General features: G+C 40.4%; 1 protein-coding gene across 3 annotated transcripts in view; it reads left to right on the top strand.

Annotated features, from left to right (window-relative positions):
* LOC115214212 (tetraspanin-18) overlaps positions 1–14,562 on the top strand; it is a 224,819-nt gene that overhangs the window by 183,436 nt on the left and 26,821 nt on the right. For all 3 annotated transcript variants that reach the window (XM_029783323.2, XM_036504444.1, XM_036504443.1), the window contains one exon: positions 11,909–11,995. In XM_029783323.2, coding sequence (XP_029639183.1) covers positions 11,936–11,995 — 60 coding nt within the window. In that variant the 5' untranslated portion in view covers positions 11,909–11,935. The remainder of the gene's footprint in view (positions 1–11,908; positions 11,996–14,562) is intronic.

Genomic DNA, 14,562 nt, shown 5'->3' with positions numbered 1-14,562 from the left:
AATACTTCCGTTTTTGGAGCAACCACCACCTCTCCAGTTGGATTAGAGGAATTACATCAATCTCATCCTGTTCGTTTGGTTTCTGCAGCTGGATGCTCTTCACGTCCCCAACCACTTTACATACTGTCAAATGTGTGGAGTACATTTTATCATGGCACCAAGGTTGATTGTCTCATCATCATTTAACAACCACTTTTGCATGCATCCACGGGTTAGTCCCCATTACTTCCTGGTTTCTCTGGCTTATATATATATATTCCTCCCTAAATGAGACACTGGTCAGTTGCAGGATTACTCTTTTTTGACCAGCTGAGTGGACTGGAGCAACATGAAATGAAGTGTTTTGCTTGTGAACACAACGCATCACCCAGTTCAGGAATCAAAACCACAATCTTACAATCATGAGTCCAATATCCTAACCATTAAGCCTTGTGCCTCCACATGCTTTCATGGTGTTATGGCAAGAATCATGACACCCCCTGTGAGAATGGACTAGCCAAACTCGTATAAGTGTGTTTAAGTGTGTTTTGACTGAGAGCATGAGAAAATACTGAAAGTGAAGATGTGTTGTTTGTGAATTCATGGAATCACAGGAAATTGTTGACAAGTTGTAATAGTTCATTGAGAGTTGGTTTCTATTGGTTACATTTGTTGGAAGAGTGTTTGGAAATACATCAAGTGGGAGACAGCTGGTGTCTATCCCCTTTTGTCATAATAGTATATAGCCCTGTTATTAGTCCATGTTATAAAAGTGGCATACAGCACCACAAAGTGGCGGACAGAATATCCACACTACAACACATGGGTTGGAAGGAATTTGTTGAGGCAGACGTTTTACAGTTGGGTGCCCTTTCTGACATCAACCCTCACACATTTCCAAGTGAGGGGATATTTCCCCATGGCCAGACATGGCTTCATAAGAAGGATTAGAAATGCACATTGACTGTATGACAAAGGCGTTCATTTGCAACAATTTTAGGATATGAAGGCAACAAGGGACAAGCACACCCATGCATGTGGTGTGCATATAGAGAACCTGCCAAAAGGCCCATTCACATATCCCAAACAAGAACTAGTCAGCCATTTACTTTTTATTCTTTTACTCGTTTCAGTCATTGGACTGCAGCCATGCTGGAGCACCACCTTTAAGAATTTCTAGTAGAACAAATCAGCCCCAGGACTTGTTTTTTAAGTCTGGTATTTATTCTATCGGTTTCTTTTGCTGAACCACTAAGTTATGGGGACATAAATACAGCAACACAGGTTGTGAAGAGGTGGTGGGGGGGGAGACAAACACACACCCATCCATATTCACATTTCCATACACACCCACGTGCAACCATTAATCCAGACACCTTTTTTTTCTCTCCATTTTTCCCCCTTCTCTCCATCTGTTTTCTCTCTTCGTTCCTTCCTGTAGAGGAGCATATGCTCAAAATGTCGAAGATTTCTTTGATTTTTTTTCCTGAGTGTCAATCTGATATCCCTTGTTTGTTGTTCTCTCACCCACCTCTGTCTTTTGCTTTTTGTACAATTTGGAACTGTGTCTGTGTCTGTGTGCAGGTACAGTTGTTTGTTCTTTCTCAAGCTATGCCTGGCACATAAGGGTCGGTTTCCTGGTTTCCTTGGCATATAGGTTCCCCACCTGGACGGGACCTCGATCCGTCGTAGGGGAGCTGCTAGATGCAGGAAGAAAGAGTGAGAGAAAGTTGTGGCAAAAAAGTCAGCAGAAGTTTGCCATTACTGTCCACCGGAGCTGCGTGGAGCTTAGGTGTTTCGCTCATAAAAACACACATTGCCCGGTGTGAGATTCGAACCTGCGATCCCTCGACTGCAAGTCTGCTGTTCTAACCACTAGGCCTTGTGCCTCCACATGCAGGTACAGTTAATATGTACAAAGTTGTCTGTAAAGAAACTTGCTTTGCAACTGTGTGGAACCTTGGGCAAGTATATTCTACTACAGCCCTGCCTTGTGAATGAATTTGGTGGGCAGAAACTGTGTGGAAGCCTACATACATATGCATATGGATGTGTCTTTGCGTTTGTCCCTCATCGTGCTAGACAACCGGTGTTGGTTTGTTTACATCCCCATAACTTTACAGTTTGGCAAAAGAGCCTGATAGAATGAGTACCAAACTTTTAAATAAGTCATGAGATTGATCTGTTTGGCTAAACCCTTCAAGACGCTGCTGCAGCATGGCCTCATTTCAATTAGTGAAACAAGTAAAATATAAAAGATATGCATATGTGCCAGTTCTTGGTCAAGGATGCAACCAAGTTCTTTTAGGAGGGTTGGGTGTTTGAGACACAACACTCAAGTTCAATGCAAGAGAATGGTAGATACTATTCCATTATGGTTCTACTGTGTTGGTGGGCAAAGCAGAAACTACCCCAGACATTAAAACCCTGAGACAGTAAGATCTTGTCATTTTGAGATGTTTGCGAAAGAAGAGCATAAAAGCTGTCATAAACCCTGTTGGGGCTCATCATCATCTTCATCATCATTGTTTAGCATCCGCTTTCCATGCTGGCATGGGTTGGACGGTTCAACTGGGGTCTGGGAAACCAGGAGGCTGCACCAGGCCCACTCTGATCTGGCAGTGTTTCTACAGCTGGATGCCCTTCCTAACGCCAACCACTCCATGAGTGTAGTGGGAGCTTTTTACGTGCCACCGGCATGGAAGCCAGGGGAGGCTGGCAACAGCCACGATCGGTTGGTGCTTTTTATGTGCCACCGGCACGGAGGCCTTGCATAATACTGTAAGTTCTCTCCCTTGCAGATCCGTCAGTCATAATAGTTTCAAATTTAGGCACAAGGCCGGCAATTTCAAGGTGGGGTGGGGGGTGAGGGTAAGTTGATTACATCAACCCCAGAGTTTAACTGGTACTTATTTCATCATCCCCCGAAAGGATGAAAGATAAATATCAACCTCAGTAGAATTTGAACTCGGAATGCAATGACAGACAGAACACCACTAAGTATTTTGCTTGGTGTGTTAATGAGTCTGCCAACTGACTGCCTTAATAATAATAATAATAATAATAATAATAGTCCTTTCTGCCATAGCACAAAGCCTGAAATTTTGTTTCACTGGTCCTTATTTCATTGACCTCAAAAGGATGAAAGGTAAAGCTGACATCGGCAGAATTTGAATTCGGAACGTAAGGACAGACGAAATGCCAGAAAGCATTTTGCCTGGCGTGCTGACAATCCTGCCAGCCTCCTTTAAGATTTGTGTGTCATAATGTTATAATATTGACCTGAATGATGATGATGATGATCATAGGGGAAAGTGGTGATGGCTTCTAGCAATGAAAGTTTTTATTACAAACCCAGCATCAGTTGACCCAGTTTTTCTATTCCCCTTGCTTATCCGGTGACAAGTGTAACCCCCTCCTCCTATTTCTTCCATTTCACCCACCCTGGGAAAATGGGTTTCTAAGAACAGCGATATCAATGCTGTATTTGTTTACAGCCCATGTTTACGTCCCGTCTTCTTCCTTCTAAGAACACTTTTCTATATTCCATGAGCCTATGTTCTGTTGTCTCTTAGCAGCGTTCTTTGAAACCGTCTTGACATCTTGACTGCTGGAATTGGATAAAATATCAGAGGAAGCAATCTGACAGAGCGGAAAAATGAATATGCAGTTTTGGTGGAGGGGTGAGGCTGGGCGGGTTTTTGGAAGCGCCAATTATTGTGTTTTTCTTATACAAGAAAAAAACCATGCCATGCCTGAAAAGACCTGCTTTGTCACCAATGGTGGATACAGACTGGATAAATGCAATGTGTGTGTGCATCCATGCATGCATGTGTGTGTGCATGCATGTATTCATGCATATGTGTGTGTGTCCTTGAAAAACTATACATATGCACATACACATACACTCATACACTCATACACACACACACACACACATGGCACAAAAGTAAAGTAAAAATTTTAAAAATATGAAGACAAGGTACAAAAACAAACAGGGTGTATAAATTTACGATTTAGGAAAATTGGAAGAAGTCGTTAATATTTCGAGCATAAACTCCTTTCAACAGAAAGGATAGATGGAGAGAGAGAAAAAATAGAGAAAGGAACAAACACACACATACACAAACACACACACACATACATGCATATATACAGCTGTATATCAAACCATCAAACTCAGCCAGCACAGAACATGGATGTTATATGATGACGATAATGATGGTATCTATATATGAGTGTGTGTGTAGAGCCATCAATGTACCATATTTAATGTATATACACTGTTGATAGGCCATTTACCATGCTTTTTCTCCTAAGATAACATCTCTTATAGAATTGTGTTAAAAAACATAATAATAGGTCAGAGATGAATCTTTGTCCCAAAGTGGCCAGCAAATGTCAAATGCATTTCAGCCGTTCAGACATTTTCAACAGTGTTTTTAACACTGCATATCACTGGTGTATATACATTAATTACATTAATAATTATACATAGAGGAATATTTTAATTATATATATATTTTTTTTTTATTGCCCGCAAGGGGCTAAACATAGAGAAGACAAACAAGGACAGACAACTGATTGAGTCGATTACATCGACCCCAGAATGTAACTGGTACTTATTTAATCGAGCCCCGAAGGGATGAAAGACAAAGTCGACCTCGGTGAAATTTGAACTCAGAACGTAGTGGCAGACAAAATACCTCCAAGCATTACGCATGACGTGCTAACGATTCTGTTACCTCGCTGCCTTAATTATATATATATATATGGCATGGCTGTGGGGTAAGAAGCTTGCTTCCCAACCTTATGATTCTGGGTTCAGCCCCACTGAAAGAAACACATCATCTTATAGCAGAAATGACAATAAGCCAATGGACTTCATAAGGTTACCGTTCATTCCTTTGCATCTCATTTTCTTATTACTCTTCTGTACTTGTCTAACTTCATTCTGAAACATACATTTATTGAGTTCTACACCATGCCTAAGTGATGTGTATATATATATATATAGGCATAGGAGTGGCTGTGTTGTAAGTAGCTTGCTTACCAAACACATGGTTCCGGGTTCAGTCCCACTGCATGGCACCTTGGGCAAGTGTCTTCTACTATAGCCTCAGGCCAACCAAAGCCTTGTGAAAGGATTTGGTAGACGGAAACTGAAAGAAGCCCGTCATCATCATCATCATCATTTAGCGTCCGCTTTCCATGCTAGCATGGGTTGGACGGTTCAACTGGGGTCTGTGAAGCTGGAAGGCTTCATCAGGCCCAGTCAGATCTGGCAGTGTTTCTACGGCTGGATGCCCTTCCTAACGCCAACCACTCCATGAGTGTAGTGGGTGCTTTTTACGTGCCACCCGCACAGGTGCCAGACAGAGCTGGCAAACGGCCACGAACGGATGGTGCTTTTACGTGTCACCGGCACGGGGGCCAGGCGAGGCTGGCAACGGACATGAACGGATGGTGCTTTTACGTGCCACCGATATGTATATATATATATGTATGTGTGTGTATATGTTTGTGTGTCTGTGTTTGTCGCCCCAACATTGCTGGTGTGTTTACGTCTCCGTAACTTAGCGGTTCGGCAAAAGAGACTGATAGAATAAGTTCTAGGCTTACAAAGAATAAGTCCTGTGGTTGACTTGCTCGACTAAAAGCGGTGCTCCAGCATGGCCACAGTCAAATGACTGAAACAAGTAAAAGAGTAAAGAGTGTATATATATATATATATGTGTGTGTGTGTGTGTGTGTGTGTGTGTGTGTATTAAAAACGAGGAAGGCTGGTTTATGGGGTTACCTTAGGTTTCCTGTCCCTAAAAGGTTTACCTTTATGGTGTATCATCAGATCCCAAAAGCCTGTTGGTCCTTGGCAGGCCAACAGGATTTTTGGGATCTGATGATGCACCATAAAGCTAAACCCTTTATGGACAGGAAGTCTAAGGCAACCCCATAAACTGGCCTACCCCATTATAATATTAACTGCTCTACATCTTAGAGTGTGCTTCTCCTTTCAGCTTTATGCCTTTTACAAATGATCCTATATATATATATATATATATATATATTATATATATATATATATATATATGAGGGGCTGCTGGCAAGTTCCTGGCTTTGAGTAAAAGAAAATACAGGGGGATCAGTTAATTATGATCTTATCCAACATATTCCGCTCTCAGATTCACACATTTATTGCAGGGGTCCTTCAGTTTTCTAAGCCCTGTAAAAGAACTTCAAAGACTGGCTTTCCAGCCAGGCCTTTCACAATACCCTTAAAGCCAGGAACTTTTTGGCACCCTCTTGTGTATAGTGTGTGTATATATATATATATATATATATTATATATATAAAATTTGTGGGTGTTTTTGTGTCTGTTTGTCCGCCACACCACCTGACAGCTGCTGTTTGTGCGTTTACATATTCGTAACTTAGAAGTTCAGCTAAAGAGAGTGACAGACTTTAAAAGAAAAGAGAGTACTGAGGTCAATTGGTTCAACAAAACTTCTTCTTCAAGGCTGTGCTCCACCATGGCCACAGTCTCATGACTGAGACATTGTGTGTGCGTGTGTGTGTGTGTGTGTGTGTGCACACGTGTGTGTGTGCACACGTGTGTGTGTGTGTTTGATGCACAGAAAAAGGTATATATTCTTTTACTTTTTTACTTGTTTCAGTCATTTGACTGTGGCCATGCTGGAGCACTGCCTTTTTTGTCGAACAAATCAATCCCGGGACTTATTCTTTGTAAACCTCTTACTTATTCTATCGGTCTCTTTGCCGAACTGCTAAGTTATGGGATTGTAAACACACCAACATCGGTTGCCAAGCGATGGTGGTGGGACAAACACACACACACATATATATGTATATATATATATATATATATATATATATATATATACAACGGGCTTCTTTCAGTTTCTGTCTATCAAATCCACTCACAAGGCTTTGGTCGGCCCAAGGCTATAGTAGAAGACACCTGCCCAAGGTGCCAAGCAGCAGAACTGAACCAGGACCCATGTGGTTGGGAAGGAGAGCTTCTAACCACACAGCCATGCCTGCACCTGTGTGTGTGTGTGTGTGAAGCCATAACTTGAAATCTCATATTTGTAGTCTTCACAATTTAGTTTCAAAATGAGAGTGAAATAAGCAGAGGTGGCAAGAATGGGGACGTCTGGTGACCCTGAGGAGAAGATAAGGAGAAGGGGTTTGTTGAATTTCACATTTCTTATGTTACAGCAGCATCTTGGGATCTTCAGTGACTTTCTTCTTTCAACCTTTCTCCTCTCCCCGCTTTCTTGAAGCCCTCCAAAACTCTAAGAGTCCCATTTCAAACTTTCACTGTCTCTCTTCAGTAAAGGCGTTTATATTTAGGTTGCTTTTATGGGATTGCTGACTGCTAGAAGTAGCAGCTAAATTTCCTTTCAAATGATGCCCTATTGTATAAAAATGTCAAAGAAGAATGATTACAACTGGTTCGTGTCTTGGCTGAAAGATTTATCTGGTCAACACTGACCAGGGGCTAAACAACACAAAACCTAAATCTTCATCTGTCTTTCAATCTCTGTCTCCCTCCTTCTCTTTCTCCCCTCTCTCTCTTCCTGTCTCTCCTTCTTTTGCCTCTTTCTTTTTCTGTCTTTCTCTCATTCCTCCTCTCTTTATCTAGTTATTTAGCCTTCTCTCTCTCTCTCTCTCTCTCTCTCTCTCTATTTATATATATATATATATATATATATATGTATATATATATGTATATGATCATCATCGTTTAACGTCCGTTTTCCATGCTGGCATGGGTTGGATGGGAGGCACAGGTGTGGCTGTGTGGTAAGAAGTTTGATTTGCAACCACTTGGTTTCAGTTTCAGTCCCACTGTGTGGCACCTTGGAAAATGTCTTCTACTATAGCCTTGTGGAGGGGGGGGGGTCAACCAAAGCCTTAAGTGGATTTGGTTGAGGGAAACTGAAAGAAGCCCATCGTGTATATATACATATGTGTGTGTGTGTGTGACTGTTTGTATCCCCTGCCCCCGTACCATCACTTGACAACCGGTGTTGGTGTGTTTACATTCCCGTAACTTTGTGGTTCAGTAAATGAGACCAATACAATAAGTAAGTTTTAAAACAATAAGTCTAAAAAATTAAAATTCTTCAAGGTGGTGCCCCAGCATGGCCACAGTCAAATGACTGAAGCAAGTAAAAAGATTTTAAAATATATATATGTGTGTGTGTGTGTATGTATGTATTTTATTTCTTTTCTGTCCCTTCTGATATCTCTAGGTCTGTTAGAGTCCCATTCTGGATAAGTCCACCCGCATTGCATACAGAAATGCACACATGCATATTGACACACCCCTGTGCATTGCATTCCCATTCATGCACACACACATACAAACATACATATACATACACAATGTCTTTTATCACAATTTTCCTGTTATTACAGCTTGTATTAAATCACAACCACCACCACCATCACCACCACCGCTACCATTATCGCCACCATCACCCCCCCACCACCACCACCTCCACCACCACCATCACCGCCACCGATACCACTATCGCCACCATCGCTGCCACCCCCCACCCCCCAGCATCGCCGCCACCACCACCTCCACTTAAATCTCCTCCATAAGTTCACTACAGGGGTGGAGCGGTGCCGTGGAGGGGATTGGACTTATTCAACGTTGTTATCTTGTTCCTATAATCACAGATAATGGTTCACAAACAAGAAACACTTAACACCAGCTTCCACATCACCATCATCACCATCATCATCATCATCACTCCTGCTACTACTACTACTACTACTAATAATAATAGTAATAGTAATAATCGTAATACCATTATCATGTTTAGCTTTATCTTGGATCCTGTTATTGAGCCTCGGTGTGGCTACTCAGCTTGATTTGCTAGAAACAGCAGTCAAATTCTTGTTATATTTGACAGTATTGTCTTTACAAAGAAACAGGAAGGACACATGAGATAGCATTGTCCCAAATGCATCCCCAAAAGATGTGGCTTAAATTCCTTCAATCATATAAATAATGTAGTCTTAGCTCCTTGGGCAAGTGTCTTAACCCAGGACAGACCAAAGCCTTGTGGGTGGTTTTACTAGAGAAACACTGAAAGAAGCTTATCAAGTATTTTTATGTAATGTGTGTGTGTGTGTGTGTGTGTGTGTGTGTGCATCCAGCCATAAAACCATGCCAAAACACACACAGAAACCTGGTGTAGTCTTCTGCTTGGCTAGTTTCTCTCAAATCATCCAACCCATACCAGCATGGAAGACAGACGTTAAATGATGAGGAGGAGGAGGATGAGGATGATATTTGTATGCATGCATCAATATGTTTGTGTCTCCTTGCATTGCCATTGTGTGATAGTTGTAAATGAGAGTGCCTGACATACAAGCAGTGTCGATCATTTCAATATGCTTCAAAAACATGTCTGGCCTTAGGGAAATATTACTTTGTTCGGAAACAAGTGAAGGGTTGGCAATAGAAAGAGCATCCAGCCATAGAAGACTTGCCTCAAATAAACTCTGTCCAACCCATTCAATCATAAAAAAGTGGACATTACAGAGATGATGGTTCATTTTAATCTTTGCTTTCGTCCTCTCACCCAACATAAAAATATTGAGTTTCTTCGTAGACTTTTTTAATACAGGGAGAGAAAAGTCAGTGGTGGTAATAGTTTTTGAACCCCACTATTTATAGGGGGAAGAATTAAGGATAAATAGCTGAGATTAATGCAGGCTTTGAACTGATGTACCCAAGGATAAGAGAAGAGTACAAAAACAGGGGGAGGAGGGGGAGGAGGGGGAAGAAGGATTGGATAAATATGTTTTGCAAAAAAAGCAAAAAGAATTCACCTACTTACTCTCACACACGATATTCTGAAACTCTGACATGCATAGAGAATGTTACACTTATAAGCTATGTGACATGTATACACATATACATTCATACACACACACACACATATACACACATACATACACATACAGACACAGACATAATTTCCACATGTGATCTGTTCCTTCCTTCATAGCAGATTCCTGTTCTACTAATATGGCTTTAATAGTTCTAACTTGTTGACCTTTCTGACACTACACTGCTGACCCCCACCACTTTCATGGGCTTTGTACTTCCTCCCTCAAACACTCAGACATGTACACACACACACACACACACACATATATATATATATATATATATATATATATATATATATACACACAGACACACATACACATGCAATTGTTGTATGTGTGTGTGTGTGTGTGTGTGTGTCACAGACCTTCCTATTCAATTAAATATCACTTGAATGTATTGTTGACCTTTGAGTCTACAGAACCTCATCCTCCACTTTGTCAGATCGTGTATACCACTCTGCCTATACCACTCTGCCGTTTCCTTCCTTTGGATCAATTCAGCCACTCTAAACACACACACACACACGCACACATGCACGCACACACACAGACACACACACGCACACACACACACACACACTTACATACATACATACATGCATACATGATTACTTTCCTGTAACACACAACTTCATATAGTGAGAATCATTGAATTCATTTAGAATTTCAAACAGACATTAACACAGCCATTATATATGTGGGCCTCTGTGTGTGTGCCTTGTCTCTCTGGCTTCTGTCATTGGACAGTGGCATTGCTAAGGCACTGCCCTAAAGGGTTTAGCTGAATAAATCAACAGCAGGACTTATTTCAGTATTCAAGTCTGATACTTATTTTTATTCACATATTTTGCTAAACCACTAGGTTACAAGGACATAACAAAACCAACACTGGCTGCCAAGTGGTAGAGGAACAAACACAAACATCGACACACACATAAACACACAGAGATTTATATTAATCACTGGTAAGGTCACTCTATTTCATTTTGCAACCATAATATACTACCAAGTATATTAAAGGGTTATAAGTCAACACTCTGTCCTACCTGTGTTAGCAGTGCATTGTTTACATACATATATTCATATACCAAACATAACTTTCTGTGCTAGCTCTAAATTCTATTATAAAATCTGTAGAGATACACCTAAGATATATATATATATATATATATATATATATGAGTCAAAACAACTGTTAGCCACGGGCAAAGCTCTTATCTATTAACACTCCTCACATACTGTGGGGAGGTTGTCTCCCTTGTCAGTCAATAGATAAGTGCTTGCCCATGGCTAAGAGTTGTTTTGACTCTTATTTTTAGCAATTCTGGTAGTGATTTGCACCCTCAGTCACTTCAATGACATTTACAGTTGTACCTTTTGTTTTTGAAATTGATAATAGCCACTTTAATAATTCATATATATATATATATATTGTTGCTCTTATTGTAAAAGTGTCATAAGTCCTAAATATTGCTTTTTCAGAAAACAAAAAAAATAGTTTCACCATTCCATAGCAAAACCATTGTACTATTGTTTGACAATTTTTAATATCTTGGCATCTGAAGCAGCAGGAGATACGATAGTTTGATCTAAAGAACCGGCTATTGTAAGCGAAAATAAATATTGAAAAATACGCATTTGGCCAAATTTGGACATACGACAGTTTAACATAATAGTAACAATATGTGTGTGTGTGTGTGAGAGGCTTCCTCACAGTTTCTTTCTACCAGTTTAACTAATTTTCTTAATTTCAGATTATTTTTGTTCAGTGTTCATGTGTCACACATTGAGGAATTCTAAAAGTAGATTTATGCCAACGATTTCTCTCCTAATTCCACAATCCAAGACTGCAATCACATGTTCAAGTTCTTTGGTTCTGTTGACTGACTAGTTCCAGTTTTTGTTTCTAACCAAAAATCTAGAATGATCCAGATCCCTCTTACGAGACCTTCTGTTATATTAGTTGCTTTATGGAAATGTTTTCTCCTTGCAGATATCTGTCAACCAAATCAACTGAATCATGGGTGTTTTAGCTGGTCTTGTACGATGCCTGTTCATCCTCTTTAATTTCATCTTCTGGGTAAGTTCCTTTCATTCATCTCACTTAATCGCTTTCTTATCAATGGCTTTTGTTTTATCAATGGAAATATGTGCTATAACACTCTTCCACATATACAAAAACAGCCATACCAACAATCCAACATACCTCCATCATCAGCTGCCCCACAGATATCATTATGGTTTCGACACCCGGGCAGTAACCATTCAATCCGGTGGTGTCAACAGCACTAAAAGAAGTGCTGCTTGGGAACAAACATACCAAAAAGCAAAACACACAACTTTCAAACACATTTACCCAATGTACAACAATATTCAATCAAGTAGAGGCAGGGTTAAACACTAGCTTTAAAATTAAACTGCAACAAAGAAACACTTAATTCTACGGAGATCTGTATTGGTATTAATAGTAAACCTACAATGACTAAATTGTATACTAAATAGCAACCAATCTTTAAGTCCATGCAAATAATAATACCACCAGTCTTCCATAATTACTACTATAATAAAAGAAAGTGAAAGCTTTATTTCAATTCTCTCCAAAACAAAACCCAACTGAATTTAATTTAATGAATAATATAATAATTATGAGTGAAATACATTATTTCATAATTCAAAAGTTAATAATAAAAGCACTAGCATCATTTCACACCTGTTTTCCATTCTGACCAGAGTAGGGTGACTTGACAGAATACGTTGGGCTGCAAGGTTGAGCCAAGCTCCAATGTCGGTTTCTACCATTGAATACCATTCCTAATGCCGACCACTTCCTGGTGTCTACTGTGCGCTTCTTTTTGTGCCACTGGCCATAATGAAGCCACCAAGTTATAACCCTTTCTACTATGGGCACAAGGCCTGAAATTTGTAGGGAAGGGAGAATAGTCGATTACATCGACTCCAGTGCATAACTGGTACTTAATTTATAGACCCCCAAAAGGATGACAGGCAAAGTCAACCTCGGTGGAATTTGAACTCAGAACATAGTGACTGATGAAATACCGCTAAGCATTTCGTCCAGCGTGCTAACAATTCTGCCAGCTTGCTGCTTTAGGTTACCAAGTAATAATACAAGAAAGAGACACGAAACAAGAAGAAAGTCTCGTTGATTAAGGGCAGGAGGAAGAATTTGAGAGTTGGGAAGAGGTTTTGATAGAGGAGCCAATCCAGGTGTTTTGCTACAGAGGAGAGACATAGCTACCCAGCATTATATCAGGGTAGGTGGGAGTAACTAGGAAGAAGATAATGATGGGATCCCAAAGCAGATATTCAAAGTATAAGAAAGTGAGCATAAGAGGAGAAGATATGGATAATGGATTGGGGGGGGGCAGTGAGGAGAAGTGTGAGGGGAGAGTGGCAAAGGGTTAGAAGTGGGGATGGAGAAGAATAAATTCTTCATCACAAACTTTGAGCTTTTCTTCTTAATTTCCTTTGTATTCCGTATCCCATTTTGGAACCATTTGTCTTTGACCATCTTTCTTAAACATCTTTTCTGCTACAGGCACAGGAGTGGCTGTGTGGTAAGTAGCTTGCTTACCAGCCACATGGTCCCGGGTTCAGTCCCACTGCTTGGCACCTTGGGCAAGTGTCTTCTACTATAGCGTCGGGCTGACCAAAGCCTTGTGAGTGGATTTGGTAGACTGAAACTGAAAAAAGCCCATCATATATGTATATATGTATGTGTGTGTATATGTTTGTGTGTCTGCGTTGGTCCACCCCAACATCGCTTGACAACCGATGCTGGTATGTTTACATCCCCGTAACTTAGCGGTTTGGCAAAAGAAACCAATAGAATAAGTACTAGGCTTACAAAGAATAAGCCCAGGGGTCAATTTGCTCAACTAAAGGCAGTGCTCCAGCATGGCCACAGTCAAATGACTGAAACAAGTAAAAGAGTATAGGCCTGAAATTTGGTGGGCGGGGGGTGGGGGTGCTAATTGTTTACATTGACCCCACAGCACAATTGGTCCTTATTTCAGTGACCCCAAAAGAATGACAGGCAAAGTTATTAATATCAATAACATGTAACCATTTCCTTTATAGGTCAGCACCTAATCCAAGCTTTAAATCTGATAGTTTGGGGATTAAGTAATCTCTCTTGTAATACTGTTATCCATTGAAATTCTAATTTGATGTGTTTAGGTTAGGGTCTGCTAAGAGCCCCAGGATGCATAATGCCAGAGCTTAACCGGGTTTCTATGACATATAAGTGACTGAAACTAGTCGCTGATCTATAAATTAGAAAATTACTATTTGTAAATCTCACAATGAGAGATATTCAGCAGCAGTACTTCGGAGTAAAGATTGTTTGCCAACATAACATGGCAGTCCTGGTTTAGGACGAATGTTGCTGTAATTTAGCCCCAGGAGACATCGTCTCCAGCTGGCTATACAACACGATCTGTGTCCTTATATTTTCGAACCTCTATGTAATTTAGCCCCAGCAACATTCATCCTAAACCAGGACTGCCATTTTATGTTGGTAAATAATCTTTACTCCAAAGTACGGTTGCTGAATATCTCTTGTGAGATTTACAAGTAGTAATTTGCAAATGAAAACCTATCCTACTTTACCTAAAAGCCACTGAACAA

The sequence above is a fragment of the Octopus sinensis genome, linkage group LG7 (genome assembly GCF_006345805.1).
Source record: "Octopus sinensis linkage group LG7, ASM634580v1, whole genome shotgun sequence".
Lineage (NCBI taxonomy): Eukaryota > Metazoa > Mollusca > Cephalopoda > Octopoda > Octopodidae > Octopus > Octopus sinensis.
Note: the sequence above shows the minus strand (reverse complement) of the source record. Positions and strands in the feature narration are given on the sequence as shown.